The following is a 16,871-nucleotide window of genomic DNA, read 5'->3' as shown; positions in this document are numbered from 1 at the left end:
GCAGCCTGCACCTGGGGACAGCGAAGCCCTGGCCTTGTGGGGGGTGCTCTTGTGTTTTCAAAAGTGGCTGTTTGCAGTGTTGTGTCAGTTGGGACACATTTGAGGACTTGGGTTGAGTTCCCAGAGTTGTAGGTCCCCAAGCTCAGTCATTTGGCTTGTTAGTTTTCTGACTAGAGAAGCCTTCGGGTTTTTTTGTTTTTATGTAGAAGGGCGCTTGGGAGAAAACTGTGTTTTGTTTGCCTGGGCCTTGCTGCATTCCTGCAGACACGGGCTACAGAATAGGAAGCACCCAGTTACCAGGGGGCCCGAGCTGGGTGTCTTAGCGTCGCAGCTGAAAAGCATTAGCAAGGGGCTGGGTTAACAGGTTCCTTAGTTTGGAGCAGAGTCTGCCTCAGATATGTGGTCAAATGGTTTTTATCCCTTTTCCTGGAAGTTAATTTTTAAAATACGGTTTGCTTGTTGGCCTAGGTCCCCGGCTGTAAGTGTCGATTAGCAGACAGCCCTTCCCACTCTGCGTCTTCTGTGTGGAGCTGTGCGCCTGCCCGCCTGGGTCTCCCTCCCCGCCCGCTGGGCCTCAGAGCCATGGCAACGGAGGAGAAGAAGCCCGAGACCGAGGCTGCCAGAGCCCAGCCCACCCCTTCGTCCTCAGCCACGCAGAGCAAGGCGAGTCCTGAGGGCTCCTGGGGGCTGTGGGGGCACCTCGACCACGGGACCCTCGGAAGTATCGTTTCAAGCCCCTCGGTCTGTTCTCCCTCCTCAGTTAAATGTTGCCAGTTTTTTTTTCTTTACAGAGACAGAGAGAGAGAGAGAGAGAGGGAGAGGGATAGACAGGGACAGAGAGACAGGAATGGAGAGAGATGAGAAGCATCAATCATTAGGTTTTTTGTTTTTTTTTTCATTTTTCTGAAGCTGGAAATGGGGAGGCAGTCAGACAGACTCCCGCATGCGCCGACCGGGATCCACCCAGCACGCCCACCAGGGGGCGATGCTCTGCCTATCCGGGGCGTCGCTCTGTCGTGACCAGAACCACTCCAGTGCCTGGGGCAGAGGCCAAGGAGCCATCCCCAGTGCCCGGGCCATCTTTGCTCCAATGGAGCCTCGGCTGCGGGAGGGGAAGAGAGAGACAGAGAGGAAGGAGAGGGGGAGGGGTGGAGAAGCAAATGGGCGCTTCTCCTGTGTGCCCTGGCCGGGAATCGAACCGGGACTCCTGCACGCCAGGCCGATGCTCTACCGCTGAGCCAACCGACCAGGGCCTTTCATTAGTTTTTTGTTGTGACACCTTAGTTCATTGATTGCTTTTTCATATGTGCCTTGACTGTGGGCCTTCAGCAGATCAAGTAACCCCTTGCTCGAGCCAGCGACCTTGGGTCTAAGCTGGGGAGCTTTTTGCTCACACCAGATGAGCCCACGCTCAAGCTGGCGACCTTGGGGTCCCGAACCTGGGTCTTCTGCATCCCAGTCCAATACTCTATCCACTGCGCCACCGCCCGGTCAGGCAAATGTTGCCAGTTTTATTCACTGACTGTGGCTTTCCTGCCTTGTCTTCTGGAGGAGGGAGGGGCTTAGCAGGCCCCTCGCTCATAGCCCTGATTGTGAGACTAGGACCCAGACACATCTGTTATGAAGAAATGGCTCACAGCTCTGACCTAGACAGCAAGCAGCCAGGCCCAGGGAGACTTAGGCAGGGGCTGCAGGAGGAGGAACAGCCCAGGTGTAGATGTGTCCACTTGGTAAGCTGACGTCCCGGTGGAGGTGGGGTAGGCACAGGTAGGTCTGAGCTCGAGGTGAAGTTATGGAACCAAATCCAGACCGGTAGGCCCGAGTTGGACAGTTGGTGGTGGTTCCTTTCTGCTAATGAGTACTGTCTTCTCAACAGCCTACACCTGTTAAACCAAACTATGCCCTAAAGTTCACCCTGGCCGGCCACACGAAAGCTGTGTCCTCCGTGAAATTCAGCCCGAATGGGGAATGGCTGGCCAGTTCGTGTAGGTATCAGTGGGACCTCAGCTGCTGGGAGAACCCGGTGGGCGGTGGGGGCCTTGCTCTCTGACACCCCCTGGGTCGGTTCAGCGTGGGCGTGTCTGCTGGCGTCCTTGGTTAGGGATAAAGAAGTCACTCCCTGTTGAGATTGTGTCTGTCGCCACTCTGAGCGGCCGGGGTGGGGGCTCCTTCACCCTGCTCCCGGGGGGCGTGTGTGCGGAAGCCCAGAATTTGGACGCTGGATGACGGGGCAACCTTGGTTCCTTGTTCCTTGTTTCTTCCAGCCGCTGATAAACTCATTAAAATTTGGGGCGCCTACGACGGGAAATTTGAGAAAACCATCTCCGGGCACAAGCTGGTAGGCATCGGCCCGCACTCTGAGGTTGACAGCTGCGAGCATGTGTGCGGGCCCCTCTCCCGGCTGGCTGGGTCGAGATGTTGAGTTTCCCCCAAGTTCTTTTTAGTAGTTATTTGCCTCTTTCTGTTTCCCCTTCAAATACAAGCAAAAGTGTATCTAGAAAGTCACCGAGGTAGAAGAATGAGCCAGCTGGTCTGTGTGGGCTCAGGAGGCAAGTTACAGAGGCATGATCGCTGGTTCAAAACCCTGGGCTTGCCCAGTCAAGGCACATATGGGAGTTGATGCTTCCTGCTCCTCCCCCTTCTCTCTCCCTTCTCTCTCTCTCTCTCTCTCTCTCTTTCTCTCTCTCTCTCCCTCTTCTCTAAAATGAATAAATAAAATCCAAAAAAAAAAAAAAAAGAAATGTCCAAACCTGTACAGAGGCATGAGATGGGCCCTCGGAGCGTAGGGCAGAGAGGGAGACAGACAGACAGACAGGACACACATTGCCTGGTATTTCAGCGAATGCTTAGACTTCCTGAGACGAGTCTGTGCCCCACCGTGAGGCCTGGCAGAGCCTCAGAGCACGTGCTCTTCCTCGGGGCCCCGTGGGGCCTGCCTCCTGTGGGCAGCGCTGGCCGGGGCATTTCCAGAGGGGCTGATGCCCTGTGCATCCTCAGTGGGACGGTGGGCATGTGACCTTGGCGGGCCAGTTGTATTTTGTCCCGTCAAGGATGGCGACCCGTCGTGTTTTCTCCCCAGGGAATATCAGATGTGGCGTGGTCGTCGGATTCTAACCTCCTCGTTTCTGCCTCGGATGATAAAACCCTGAAGATATGGGATGTGAGCTCGGTAAGCCGCCTCTGGGTCCCCCTCCTAGAGGAGCGAGTGTAGGTGGAGGAGGGGCGTGTGCTGTCGCAGGCTTGGAGGGTCAGGCGTTGATGGGTCAGCGGGCCCCACTCTTCCCGTTCCTGGGGTAACAGTCTAACAATGCTCCATTTTAGGGGAAGTGTCTGAAAACCCTGAAAGGACACAGTAATTACGTCTTTTGCTGTAACTTCAACCCGCAGTCCAATCTCATCGTCTCAGGCTCCGTGAGTGTGCGGGGAGGTGGGAGGGCTGTGAGCTGTTGCCGTGCAGCGGGTGAGCTCGGAGCCCCTCCGTGCTGCCTGGGGGGTGGGGGGCCGTGGTGGCGGGTCTGGGGTTCTGGAGGGTCCGTCTGCGCCTCTCCTCCCTGGGGAGTGGCTGTAACCTCTCCTTTTGTCCTCAGTTTGACGAAAGCGTGAGGATATGGGATGTGAAAACGGGGAAGTGCCTCAAGACCCTGCCCGCCCACTCGGACCCGGTCTCCGCGGTAGGTCCCCCGACTGTAAACGCCGTCCTGACCGTCAGCCCGCAGTGCAGTGTGGTGCCCAGAGGTCAGGCACTGGGGACACCGGTGATCTCACAGTCCTGTGGAAGGACGGGGTTGTAGTGCGGGGGTGTCCTCAGACCGAGCCATGAGGACGGGGCAGTCAGCCCTGGAGGAGGGGTCGGGCTCTGGGAAGGGGGTTGGGGTGAAATGTGAGTTCAGACAGGAGGTAGTGCTTTGACGGGTCGGTGGTGGCTGGAGGCGGGCGGGGCTGGCCCGAGGTGGGGAGAGCTCTGGGTAGGGGGCCTGCAGGGGGCGGCGCTGGGGAGCGCCCGCGGCCTGTGGTCCTGCCCTTTTGCAGGTGCCAGCAGTGTGTGCCGTGAGTGGACAAGAGGCACACTACACAGTCAGAACTGCTCCATTTAAAAATGGCCGAGGTATCTCTTTGTAGCAGAGAGCCTGCTGTGGTTCTTAGGCACCTTGGCCTTTGGGTGGAGCGGGAATGATGCAGACAGTGCCCGGGTGACTGAGTGGCCGGTCCTTCCCAGTCTCGGAGTCGTGGGGCCAGCGCTTTCAAGCACTGTCAGCCGGGCAGGCCGCTTTGCGTTCCGAGACCTCAGTGCAGGACGCAGGGGGTGGGGGGGCCTGGTAGAGGCCGCTGGCCCGGCTGCCGCCTCTGCCTCCGGTGTGGAGTCGCAGTCCGAGCAAAAAAGACTGTCACACAGGGACACGGTGACCTCGGGTGACACCGTCCAGGAAATGAGTTGAAAGCATTCTGTCTGCGGTACAGAAGTCAGGGATGGCTGAGGAGTGTTCCTTTTTTTTTTTAAGCCTTTGTTTCTTACAAAAGTAATGTGTGCTCCTTAAAAACAAAGGCAGTGCAGCAAGGGGGAGGTCAGTCTCCTTGTTCCCGGCCTGCAGGCGGCGCTGCCCTGGTGCTGGGCTTTCAGTCCCAGGCCTGCGGCTGTGCTCCTGGCGGACAGGAGTGGTGCTGGGGGTCTGGGGGCTCCTGGTCCTGTCCCGGGCCTGTGGCTGTGCTCCTGGCGGACAGGAGTGGTGCTGGGGGTCTGGGGGCTCCTGGTCCTGTCCTGGGCCTGCAGCTCTCCTCGTGGCGGACTGGAGTGGTGCTGGGGGTCTGGGGGCTCCTGGTCCTGTCCCGGGCCTGCGGCTGTGCTCCTGGCGGACAGGAGTGGTGCTGGGGGTCTGGGGGCTCCTGGTCCTGTCCCGGGCCTGCAGCCCAGACCTCTGCATTGTTTCTATGTGACTTGCACTGTTTGAGCAGCTTTGCTGCCGGTGGGATTGTCCCTGCCGGGGGAACTTGAGGAAGGAACCCGGTGTCCCAGTCCCTATGTTGAATTTTCTAATGGATACATTTTTTTTGTGTGTGTGTATTTTTCTGAAGCTGGAAATGGGGAGGCAGTCAGACTCCTGCATGCGCCCAACCGGGATCCACCCGGCATGCCCACCAGGGAGCGATGCTCTGCCCCTCCGAGGCGTCGCTCTGCCGTGACCAGAGCCACTCTAGCGCCTGGGGCAGAGGCCATGGAGCCATCCCCAGCACCTGGGCCATCTTTGCTTCAATGGAGCCTTGGCTGCAGGAGGGGAAGAGAGAGACAGAGAGGAAGGAGAGGGGGAGGGGTGGAGAAGCAGATGGACGCTTCTCCTGTGTGCCCTGGCTGGGAATCGAACCCGGGACTTCCGCATGCCAGGCCGACGCTCTACCACTGAGCCAACCGGCCAGGGCCAATGGATACATTTTGGGGCTGGACTCTGCAGTGGGCTCCCTCCCAGTGCCCCCCACCCCCAGTTCAGCCAGTCCTCTCCTGCTGGGACTTCTCTGTACCAGCCAATTACAGATTACCTTTGTACTTTGTGTTAGTTTCAGGGGGCAGCCCAGTGGTTGGACACTCATACTTTCTGGTGTTCCCCCAGTAGTACCGGTGCTGACCCGGCCATACAGAGTTGTCATAGTATCGACTACCTCTCCTGTGCTGTACTTGACCCCCTGGGATGTGTCAGTTTCAGGGTGGACAGCCTTCCCCACACCCCATGCTCCCTTGCAGCTCCCTAGGGGCCTGTGTTTCCTTCCTCGTCACCAGTGTGTCTGCCTCGGTGCTTCCGCATGAGCCCACTCCGTCTCCAGGTGTCCCCTCCATAGAGAACTTGGAGGGGCCGTCCCCCTGAGTTGAGACATGTCCTTGGTCCTCCCTGCTGGTCCCTCCTTGTTGCCTTCCTCACTTCTCAGCGGCACTGAAGAGTGTTGGCCGTCTCCTCGGACGTCCAGCCTGGACGAACCACCTCTCTGACCCCTGAGCGTGGGTTGAGTTGTGGCACTTGGAGGTGGTTGGGAACAAGCGGGCGTTGCAGGGTCATAAAGAAAAGGGCTGAGGAAGTAGCCAGGCAGGGACCGGTGCTAGCGGTACCACACGGGCAGCGGCCGGGGCTGGGGACAGCCGGGAAGCCTTGGTGTGGCTGGAGAGGCTCTGGCGCCCCGCCACCCCGCGCCCCGCTGCCTGTGGCCTCCGAGCCCCGAGTCCAGGTCGAGACGGTCGAGACGTGCTGTCAGAGACGCTTTCAGGGCTCGAGGACTTGGAACAGCGGAAAAGAGTGTCAGGTGTCTTGTAAATAGCTTCATAGTGAGGACACAAGTAATAGTTCAGGTCTAGTGGGTTAAATAAACCTGTCACCGAGCCTGACCAGGCGGTGGCGCAGTGGATAGAGCATTGGACTGGGACACGGAGGACCCAGGTTCAAGACCCCGAGGTTGCCAGCTTGAGCGCAGGCTCATCTGGTTTGAGCAGAAGCTCACCAGCTTGGACCCAGGTCGCTGGCTCGAGCAAGGGGTCACTCGGTCTGCCGGAGCCCCCCCCCCCCCCCCGTCAAGGCACATATGAGAAAGCAATCAGTGAACAACTAAGGTGTCACAACGAAGAATTTCTTTTTTTTTTCTGAAGTTGGAAACAGGGAGGCAGTCAGACAGACTCCCGCATGCGTCTGACAGGGATCCACCCAGCATGCCCACCAGGGGGTGATGCTTTGCTCATCTGGGGTGTTGCTGTGTTGCAACCTGAGCCATTCTAGCGCCTGAGGCAGAGGCCATGGAGCCATCCTCAGCGCCCGGGCCAACTTTGCTCCAATGGAGCCTCGGCTGCAGGAGGGGAAGAGAGAGATAGAGAGGAAGGGGGGGGGGAGTGGAGAAGCAGATGGGCGCTTCTCCTGTGTGCCCTGGCCGGGAATCAAACCCGGGACTCCTACATGCTAGGCCGACGCTCTACCACTGAGCCAACCGGCCAGGGCCCACAACGAAGAATTGATGCTTCTCATCTCTCTCCGTTCCTGTCTGTCTGTCCCTGTGTATCCCTCTCTGACTCTGTAAAAGAAAAACCTGTCACCAAGAGGGGTAGGTGTCCGAATGGGGTCTCCTGAGCAGAGCGGCAGCACCCCAGGTGTGGGGGGAGCTGGTTCCCGGCAGAACAGCATCCGGCGGACGGGCATCCTGGGGAGGGAGGAGGGCTGGTCAGGGAAGTCGCGATCTGTGTCGATGGCTGAAAACTGACCTTCTCTCCCACTCCTCACGCTCAGGTTCATTTTAATCGTGACGGGTCCCTGATAGTGTCGAGTAGCTACGACGGGCTCTGGTAAGTGGAGGGTTTCCTTCTTTATGTAGCAGGTGTCTGAATGGCCTCCTCTGGGCCTGGCTGGGCCTCTGGGTGTGTGCCTGGCCTTGCTGGCGGGGAGGAGCCAGAGCCCCTCTGCCTGGCGTCCCACTGAAGAAGGGTCCACACCCAGTGGGTGAATCTAGACAAGTCCTACTGCGGGGATGGTCGGGCAGCCGCTGACCCAGGTGACGGCCGAGTGGAACGTCTCAGTTACAAGGGAGGATGGCAGTGCAGCTGGGAATGTTCACATTTAGTAAAATAAGATAAAATAGCCACGTAAATGGCACATGCAAACATACCAGAGGAGAAAGTAGGCCTTATGTACTGGGTGTTACAGCGACGGCTGCACTGGCTGGAGGCCTTCATCGGAGATTGCTGGGTTTGGGCTAAAAACCCTGACTCCTTCGCTGTCAGGAAACACCTAATCAAAGTAGCAGTGACGTAGAGGAGCGGGGAGGGCGTGTCGGGCAGGTGCAGCAAAGAACGACATGGACCAGAGTGGATTCAGAGCTGGAGCTTTGAGCTGGGGGGGGGAGGGGGAGACATGACGAACCAGGCGGGCTGGTGCCTCCAGTGGTGGCCCAGAGGTACGGGGAGCACCGGGCACTGGGAGAGCTGAGCCCAGAGGTACGGGGAGCACCGGGCACTGGGAGAGCTGAGCCCAGAGGTACGGGGAGCACCGGGCACCGGGAGAGCTGAGCCCAGAGGTACGGGGAGCACTGGGCACCGGGAGAGCTGAGCCCAGAGGTACGGGAGCACGGGGTGCCAGGAGAGCTGAGCCCAGAGGTACGGGGAGCACGGGGTGCCAGGAGAGCTGAGCCCAGAGGTACGGGGAGCACTGGGCACCGGGAGAGCTGAGCCCAGAGGTACGGGGAGCACTGGGCACCGGGAGAGCTGAGCCCAGAGGTACGGGGAGCACTGGGCACCGGGAGAGCTGAGCCCAGAGGTATGAGGAGCACTGGGCACCGGGAGAGCTGAGCCCAGAGGTACGGGGAGCACTGGGCACCGGGAGAGCTGAGCCCAGAGGTACGGGAACACGGGGTGCCAGGAGAGCTGAGCCCAGAGGTACGGGAACACGGGGTGCCAGGAGAGCTGAGCCCAGAGGTACGGGGAGCACTGGGCATCGGGAGAGCCGAGTGCAGCATGTTGCTTAGACCGACAGAGGGGACTCGGACTGCACGCCTGGTGTGTTTGTGCGTGCGTGCGTGCGTGCACGGAACAGGCTGAGCTGTTGGGGCCTCCCCGGGCCGAGGAGGTGGAGGGCCAGTCCCTTCTCCCCGGTGGTTTCCCCTGTTATGGACGCGCCCCTTGTGGAAGGGGAGCTCAAGCATGCCCGGGTCTGTCTGCATGCCACGCCCGCTGTCCCCTGGAGCGCGTGAGAATGGTCCAGTCCAGGGAATGTGGGGACGTGAGGGCGTGAGCTGCGGGGCGGGGGGTGTGTGGGCTCTGAAGCCCGTGTCTGACTGAGAGCGGCTGGGACACAAGCGCCTGCTGGACCTTGCTTTTCAACAGTTTTTTGTTCTTGCTTCGCAGTCGGATCTGGGATACCGCCTCGGGCCAGTGCCTGAAGACGCTGATCGGTGAGTGCCAGCGCCTTTGCTTCTGGGTGGTTTTCTCCAGGTGACCGTGCTGGGTCAGCTGCTTCTCCCCTGAGGTCCCGTCCCCCATGGGCTCCTTCCTGACTGACTGTGGTCGGGGCCCCGCGGTGTCCTCTGCAGGCCTCTGAGCCACTCGACTCTGCCTGTGCCTGTCGGCCCCGCGGTGTTCCTCCTGGGCCTGTGTGGGGGAGTGGGGGCTGGAGCGGGCGTGGAGGGGCCGGAACAGGGCGCCGCAGTCACTGCAGGTGGCAGTGGTCCCTTAGGGGTGAGGCCGGTTCTAGGCGAGGGTGTAATGACGGGCTGGGCGGGCTGCTGCAGGCGTGGGTGTCTGAACGGGAGTAGTGGGCCCTGCAGGGCCAGCTGCAGCGTCTTGGGCCCGGGCAGGTGTTAACCAGGGGGATGTTGCTGTGTGGAGGGCTGCTCACCTGCGTCAGCCTGGAAGCTGTTCACAGTTTGGGGCAGGCGGTCACTGCGTGGAGGGGACAGCCCACCGGGGGGCGGGCTGCCCCTTCCGCTGTTCTGGTGGCTGTCACGGAAGCACATGAGGTTGTGAGTCTGGTGGGGGGTGGAAACAGCACGTCTGACCTCAGAATTCAAGGCCACGGTCTGCAGGCTGGGTTTCCCCTGGGCCTTCTCGCCGTCCTCACAGTTGTTCTCTGTGCCTGGTGTCAGAATCTCCTAAACACAGGTCAGACTGGGTCAGGGCCCACCAGACAGGCCTCACTTCACCTGAACTGCCCTTTGGAGGCTCTGTCTCCAGGTACAACAGGGGCCTAAAGTGCTGGGCTTGTGACGTGGGAGAGAGTTTGGGGTGGTTGGGGTGGTAGGGGAGGGACCCAGGGACCCACCCAGCCTGCACAGTAGCCTGCACGGTTTCTTATTTCCCATAGTGACGCCCCACTCTGTTAACGTGTCTCTTTGGAGGCCTGGTATAGCCATCTCTGCCTGGTGACATGCTCGCTGTCTGTCATGTTAACGTGTGATCTGTTGGCCGTCCTGTGGCTGAGCAGAAAACGGAGGCCCAGAGAGGTCACTTAACTCGCCCAAGGCCAGCCGCGAACCAGAGCCTCAGGAAGGCCGGGGTGTTGGGCAGCGGGCAGCACTTCCTCCCCTGTCTCGCTTCAGGTCTAGGAGCTAGCCCTCGCTGGCCTGGCTGATGAGGCCCGGGGTGCTTTGCCCAGGGGCTGGGTTGGAGCTGGCGGCACTCCGCACGTTGCCCGAGCACTGGGCCTGCCTCCCCGTGGGGTCCCTGGCCCGAGGGGGGCTGTGGCGGCCTCACGCCTGTGCTCGTGCCTTTTCAGAGTCTGGGACGAGTTGGCAGCACCGGCCCCCAGTGCGCGGGGACCAGGCTCAGGCCTTTCGAGGTGGTAATGCCGTTACTGGGTGCTCGGGACACTGGCCTCCCGCCCCCTCACCAGGGTGCACCCTCCCGGTCCTCTCACCCCGCCAGGGAAACACTGCTCCCAGCGTGGGGGTCACAGGATGGTCACGTGGCTGGAGGTGCCCCCTCCTGTGGGCCTCTCTGCGAGGCCACCCTGTCTGCTGTGAGGGTGATAGCTGGGACCGCATTCCTGGAGCCGCTGGGGGTCAGAACAAGGGTGTGGGCATAGAGTGAAGCCTCTTTCTAGAGGGACTTGCAAGTCTCTGCTGTGACTGGATCAGGATGACACCCAGGTCACTGTCACAGTCCTCACGGTCTCACTGTTCGGGCGTGTGCGGTGTCTCCCGTGGGGAGGTTCATCCTGAGTCCTTGCAGCCGCGCTGGCAGGGGCCTGGCAGCCTGCGTGTAGCGGGCACAGGCCCTGTGCTCCCACAGCCTTCATGTCCCAGGGGTGGTTGCGCCCCATCAGGGCCCCCGTGGGCTGAGAAGCACTGAGAACAGGCTCTCATGAGTGGCACAGCGGTGGGTGAAGGGAGGTGCACAGGCTCCTGGGGACTCCGTCCAGGGCGGTGGTGTTGGCACGGGTGGCAGTGGCCTCACTCGGAGCATCTGGAGCAGGGTGAGGGTGGTTCCTGCCGGGGGCTGAGGCCCCGGTGCCGTCATCAGCCTGACTCTCCATGTAGATGACGACAACCCCCCTGTGTCCTTTGTGAAGTTCTCTCCGAATGGCAAGTACATCCTGGCTGCGACCTTGGACAAGTAAGTGCTCCTTCCTCCCGGCCTGCCGGGGCGGAGGTGCCATGCTGGCGGGCTCTCCTGTGGGCTCTGTCTGAGGTGACTGTGCCCAGCACAGCCCCAGCCCCGCTGAAGTGCAGCATGAGCTCTGAGCTGCCTCCTGGCTCCTTGCAGAGCCTCTGCCTCCCCTGACGGGGTGGGGGGCAGACCTGTCACTCATCTGTTCAGCTGTCAGCCGCCTGCGCTGGGGGGCAGGGCAGCTCTGGGCTCTCCTGAACGCACAGCGGGCCCATCGCTGAGGCCTTGCCTGGGCCTCAAGCTCGTTTCCTCCTTGGCACCTGGATGTGGGTGCCTCTCTGCCCGGAGGGAGAGGGAGGGGTAGAATTACACTCCAGGATGTTCTGGACATTTCTGGAACCAGGGCTCTCCACGTCCCTTTCTAGTGGGAATGAGATGCCCCCTTAGTGATCTAGGGAGCACTGGTCAGCTGTCTCTGAGCTGTAAATATTTGGGGTTCCGCACTGTGCTCCGGGGAGGCCTCCTGTCCCTGAACTCTGCACCCTGCTGGGCCCCTGCTCTTGGGCCCTGGGAGGGGGTTCCGGCTTTGCTCCAGACGTGAGCGCAGCAGAGGGGGGCTCAGTGACCGCAGACAGGCCTCCCGAGAGACCTGGGAGTGTGCGTGTGACTCAGTCGCTCTGCCTTCCAGCACGCTGAAACTCTGGGACTACAGCAAAGGGAAGGTGAGCGCGGTGCCCGGGCCGGGGTGGTGGGGTGGCCGAGGGCCTGTGGAGCCGCCGTCCCCGAGCTGGTTCGGTGCAGGTGTCTCCCAGTCGTGGGCTTGCATTTGTCGGTGTGCGGGTCACACCTGAAACCGAGGGGTCTGCGCTGCAGGCGTGGGCGGCTCTTGGGAGCTGGGTTAGCGGCTAGAGCCCCTGCGCTGGGGCCGGGGGCGGGGCCGGGGCAGGCCGATCCCACTGCGCCCTGTCTGTCCCTCCAGTGCCTGAAGACGTACACCGGCCACAAGAATGAGAAGTACTGCATATTTGCGAATTTCTCAGTCACCGGCGGCAAGGTAGGTTCTCCAGCCTCCTTCCCAGCGTGCCCTCCTGAGAGCGACCCCACCACCGGCTGGTACACAGGGGTGCCTTCCCTGCCACAAAACAAGAGGAGTTTTCTGTTTTTTTTTTTTTTTTTTTTTTACCAAAATGAAGTCACACAAGACAAACCATTGGTGGTTCTCACTTAGATAGGGGTGTCTTCTTTTTTTTTTTTTTTTTTTGCATTTATTTTTTTGCATTTTTCTGAAGCTGGAAATGGAGAGACAGACAGACTCCCGCATGCGCCCGACCGGGATCCACCCGGCATGCCCACCAGGGGGCGATGCTCTGCCCATCCTGGGCGTCGCCATGTTGCGACCAGAGCCACTCTAGCGCCTGAGGCAGAGGCCACAGAGCCATCCCCAGTGCCCGGGCCATCTTTGCTCCAATGGAGCCTCGGCTGCAGGAGGGGAAGAGAGAGACAGAGAGGAAGGCGCGGCAGAGGGGTGGAGAAGCAAATGGGCGCTTCTCCTGTGTGCCCTGGCCGGGAATCGAACCCGGGTCCTCCGCACGCTAGGCCGACACTCTACTGCTGAGCCAACCGGCCAGGGCCTGGATAGGGGTGTCTTGACTCGGCTGCTTCGGGACCTGCCCCGTTCAGTAACAGGTGGAGGACTCTGTGGCGAGACGTTACGATGACATCAGCGGCTTCTGTCCTTTTTTTAAAATTTTACTGATTTTGAAAGAGAAGCATCAGCTCAGTTGCTGTGTTTTCATTGTTCACTAGTTGCTTCTCATATGTGCCCTGACCAGGCAAGCCCAGGGCTAGGAGCCTCAGTGCTCCAGGTGGACGCCCTCTCAGCAGGCGCTGCCCTTGAAGTGTGGACACAGCACAGCTGTCCGGGGGCAGCTGGCTCAGGGCCGTCCTGCTGGGGCCGCCCCCTGGTCTTGCCTGGAGCTTCTTAGTCAGGTGGTTCAGGTAGAGAGAATGCGAGGAGAGGGTGACACTCAGCTGAGATGCAAGCGATACAGAAACTTAGCAGCGATTCCAGAAGACATGTTACAGCTCAGGCACCCCACACGTGGCCCCGTCCTGAGTGGTGCACGGAGGGCGGTGCCGGCCTGGTGGGCGTGAGGCCCCGTCCTGGAGGCTTCGCCGCTGGGAGGGTGGGCGTGAGTGTGGGGTGTAAAAGTCATCTCCCTGCGCCCCCTGCGCCCCCCTGTGACTACCTAGTGGATCGTGTCCGGCTCAGAAGATAACTTGGTGTACATCTGGAACCTTCAGACAAAGGAGATCGTGCAGAAGCTGCAGGGCCACACAGGTGAGCGTGCTGCTGGGCGGGCAGCTGGGGGGTAATGGGGGGGGGACACGGTGCGTCAGTGTTGGCTGCCTGGTCCTGCCTCTTCTTGTGGCCCTCTGGTGGCCGGGGATGCCCCCTGTGTGGGAGCGGCTGGCCAGGGCCCCTCCCGCCTTCAGCCTCCTCCAGTCCAGCTGGCCAGCAGCCCGGCTGCCCGGCCACGAGGTCCGGCTCTGTGGCTTCTCTGTGCACGTGACCTGTGCATTGGTGCGTGTCCGGAACGGACAGGACGTGGACGTCTGCTGGCCGTGCAAAGGCTCCGGCTCCTTAGGGCAGTGAGTGCCCATCTCCCAGGCAGCCCTCTCCTGCCCCCTCAGCTGAGGGGTGCCCTCTGCCCCTGCTGGCCGTACCCCTTCCCTCCTGCACCTCACTCCTGTAGTCAGTAGAGGGCGGTGTGCCGGGGGGACCCCCCCCCCCCCCCAGGCCTCTGTCCCGCCTTCCCTCCAATATGGCCTCACCCTGGAGGGAAGGGCACCAGCCTGGGCCTGCTCCCTGCTCGGGGCTGGGCACTTCTCCCAAACGCCAGGCCGGGGCTCAGTGCTTGTTCAGAGACATGTGAGGAAGAGGTTGAGTTCAGGGGTTCAGCTTACATAAAATCATAAACGCATTAAGTTGGTCAACTCCAGGTGCCAGCTTGTGAGGTGTGACATACAGCCCTGGGGGGGACTTGCTCCATATGCCTGAGCAGGTCTGGGCCCAGGTGAAGGGGCGTGTTGTCCATGCAGTGAGACCACCTGCAACTGACCACTGGTGTGACCTCTGTGTGCTGCCGCACCAGGCCCTCCCTGGGGCCTCTGCTGCCCACTCCCTGTCCCCTGGGCTCGGGTGTGTGTTACTGTTGGCAGCGCCCTGACGGCTTGTTGCCCTGAAAGGCTGTGCGCGTCAGTGGTCAGCGCTGGGCGAGGCAGCCCGACCCCGGGGTTGTAGAGCGGGTCCCTGCACCAAGGGGAGCCGTGTTGACAGTGTCTTGTTTCCAGACGTTGTGATCTCGACGGCATGCCACCCCACGGAGAACATCATCGCCTCGGCCGCCCTGGAGAACGACAAGACCATTAAGCTGTGGAAGAGTGACTGCTAGGCCCGGTGCCGCGGGCCGTCGGGAAGGTGACCCGGATTGGCGAGGAACGGTGTCTCGAGGGAGAGCGTCCCCTGGTCCCGGCCTGGTGTCTGGTGTCTGGGAGGGGCCTGGACTTGAGCCGCCTCTGAGGACGACTTGGCCGAGGGGGGGAGTGTTATCAATAGAAAGTTCTAGAAGGTGACATTTCTTGCCAATTCCTCTCACACTGTCTAGGGAAGTGTTCTAGTCTGTATTGTGTTCAGTCAACAAGAAGTTTAATTTTGTATTACGAAAGGGTGAGGTGAAGTCCAGTTATTGAGTTATGTTTTTTCCCAGTAAATGTTCTGTACTGTTCTTCATGTTTTATTACCCAGTGCAAGCGCTGTGACCAGTCGCCACCCGGCGTCCTCAGCCCGGCCTCTGCAGGGTCCCCTGGTCTGTCCCGTAGATGCTGCCACGACACGGTCCCACTGCCACCCAGCCCTGCCTGTAGTAGTTCCCTCTGTGTCTTAGTCTGGGAAACAGACCCTGCGAGGCCACGTCCGTGAGAAAACCCCTTGTCCCTGTGTGACGGCATGGTGGTGTCCCCGTCTGTGTCCCTGGTGTTTACACACAGCTGCAGCGCAGGCTGTAGGAGAGGTTGCTCTGCACGGCGTGGTGGCTTTCTCGTGCGGAGCTTGTCCTCACTGCTTTCGTGTGACAGTGTCATGATTGGCAGGAGGAGCAAGGACTTGGTAAGGGACAGGTGTCCCCAGGGAGCTGCATGCTTCTGTGCTGCAGAGGACCGCCGACCCTCCCGTGGGGCGGGGCCGGGATCCTGGGGGCGCGACTTAGTTGAGAGCCCACCGCGCTGAAACGTCCTGCTGAGGGTTGTCCACAGCTCACCCAGCGTCTGCGGTGCAGGAGGCCTCGGTGTCTCGGCTCGGGTCTGGGGTCCGGGTCCGGGTCTGGGGCTCGGGCTGGTGCCGCCCTCTGTTGCCGCCTGAGACCTGCCAGGCTTCCGGGCATCTACGGTGGCGCGGGAGCCGGCTCTGTGCGGGGCGTTGGGTGTCATTGACCTGCCCAGCCCTCCCCAGCGGGCCGTGCCTGTGCCGTGGTGCCTGTGCTGTGGTGGGCGTGGGGCCAGGACTGCCGAGCCAGCCACGGGGACCCCCTGCGTGCAACAGTGACCCCCCCTGGGGCTGGGGCCCAGTCTGCCAGCACCATGACCTTTGGTGGAGGGGGGGGAACGCATGCCCGCCTGGGCTGGGCGTACAGACGCCTACATGACCGTCTGGACCTCTGTCCCCTCCCGGAGGCCCCGGCTGCTGGCGGTCTCCACGTGGATGAAGTCTGCAGGGCCTTCACGGGGCGGGCTGCTGAGGAAGTGGGGGCCGCCCGGATGGGCTTCCTGGGGACCCTCTGGGGGCCGCGTGCGCAGGGTGACATGACAGTTGTAGAGGCACCTGGGAGTGAACTGTCCCTGTCCCTGCCCCTGTCCTGCGGAGGTGGGTGTCCGCGGCTGCAGAGTGGGGGCGCACCGCAGGCGTTGTGGTTGAGAAGGCTGAGGTCTCTGTGTTGCCGTCTAAGTGGCTCTTCTGTGGGGTTTCCCAAGGCACATCGAGGGGCCTTCCGTTCTGTTGGTTCTGGTGTCAGTCTGCCCCTGGTGGGGGGTGTGCGGAGCACCGTATCCTTGAATATAGTGTATTTTTTCTACATTGGAATTCTCTGTTGTAGATTTATGTAAAAATACATTCTCTTTTTGGAAATAAAGATTTTCATGTCTTGTATTTTTGTCCCCTAAGGATTTTTTTACCTTAACACGTAGCTGTTACTTGGGGTGGAGTCAGCGGGGACTGTTCCCTGCTGGGCGCCCTGGCAGGAGCTTCTGGTTTATTGTTTCTGTTGTTTTTTTGTAGCCTTTGTTACTATGAAAGTTGTGTATTTGTGCTAATTGTCAACAGTATAAAACAGTATAAAGGCAAGAAATCACCCAGATTCCTGTGACCATCTTGGGAAACATCTTCTGGTATATTCACTAAAATCAAAACATTTTATTAAAGAAAATTTACTTTTAAAAGAGTTATTGATTTTAGCCTGACCTGTGGTGGTGTCGCCGGTTTGAGACCCTGGGTTTGCCCTGTCAGGGCACAAATGGGAGCGGATGCTTCCTGCTCCTCCCTTCTCCCCCCTTCTCTAAAATGAATACATTAAATAAAAAGAGTTACTGATTTTAGGGAGAGAAGAGAGAGAAACATCTCAGTTTGTCATTCCACTTTGTGCGTTAGTGGGTTCCTGTGTGGCCCTGACGGGGGGCCGCAGCCTTTGTGCACCCCCTGCGCGGTGTTCCCTCCAGCTGAGCTCCCTGGCCGGGGTGGGAGCTTCACAGATCAATCGCC

General features: G+C 60.3%; 1 protein-coding gene across 1 annotated transcript; it reads left to right on the top strand.

Moving 5' to 3' along the window:
- Positions 1-582: 582 nt before the first annotated feature.
- On the top strand, positions 583-16,262 carry WDR5 (WD repeat domain 5). The gene is made up of 13 exons (XM_066255774.1): positions 583-663; positions 1,877-1,985; positions 2,265-2,338; positions 3,080-3,169; positions 3,322-3,411; positions 3,588-3,671; positions 7,251-7,306; positions 8,861-8,907; positions 10,990-11,065; positions 11,748-11,781; positions 12,039-12,113; positions 13,313-13,400; positions 14,414-16,262. The coding sequence occupies exons 1-13, from the start codon at positions 583-585 to the stop codon at positions 14,512-14,514; spliced, it is 1,005 nt and encodes a 334-aa protein (XP_066111871.1). The 3' UTR covers positions 14,515-16,262.
- Positions 16,263-16,871: the final 609 nt, after the last annotated feature.

Source organism: Saccopteryx bilineata, chromosome 2, assembly GCF_036850765.1.
Source record: "Saccopteryx bilineata isolate mSacBil1 chromosome 2, mSacBil1_pri_phased_curated, whole genome shotgun sequence".
NCBI lineage: Eukaryota > Metazoa > Chordata > Mammalia > Chiroptera > Emballonuridae > Saccopteryx > Saccopteryx bilineata.
The sequence above is the reverse complement of the archived record's forward strand: the minus strand, read 5'-3'. Positions and strand labels throughout refer to the sequence as shown.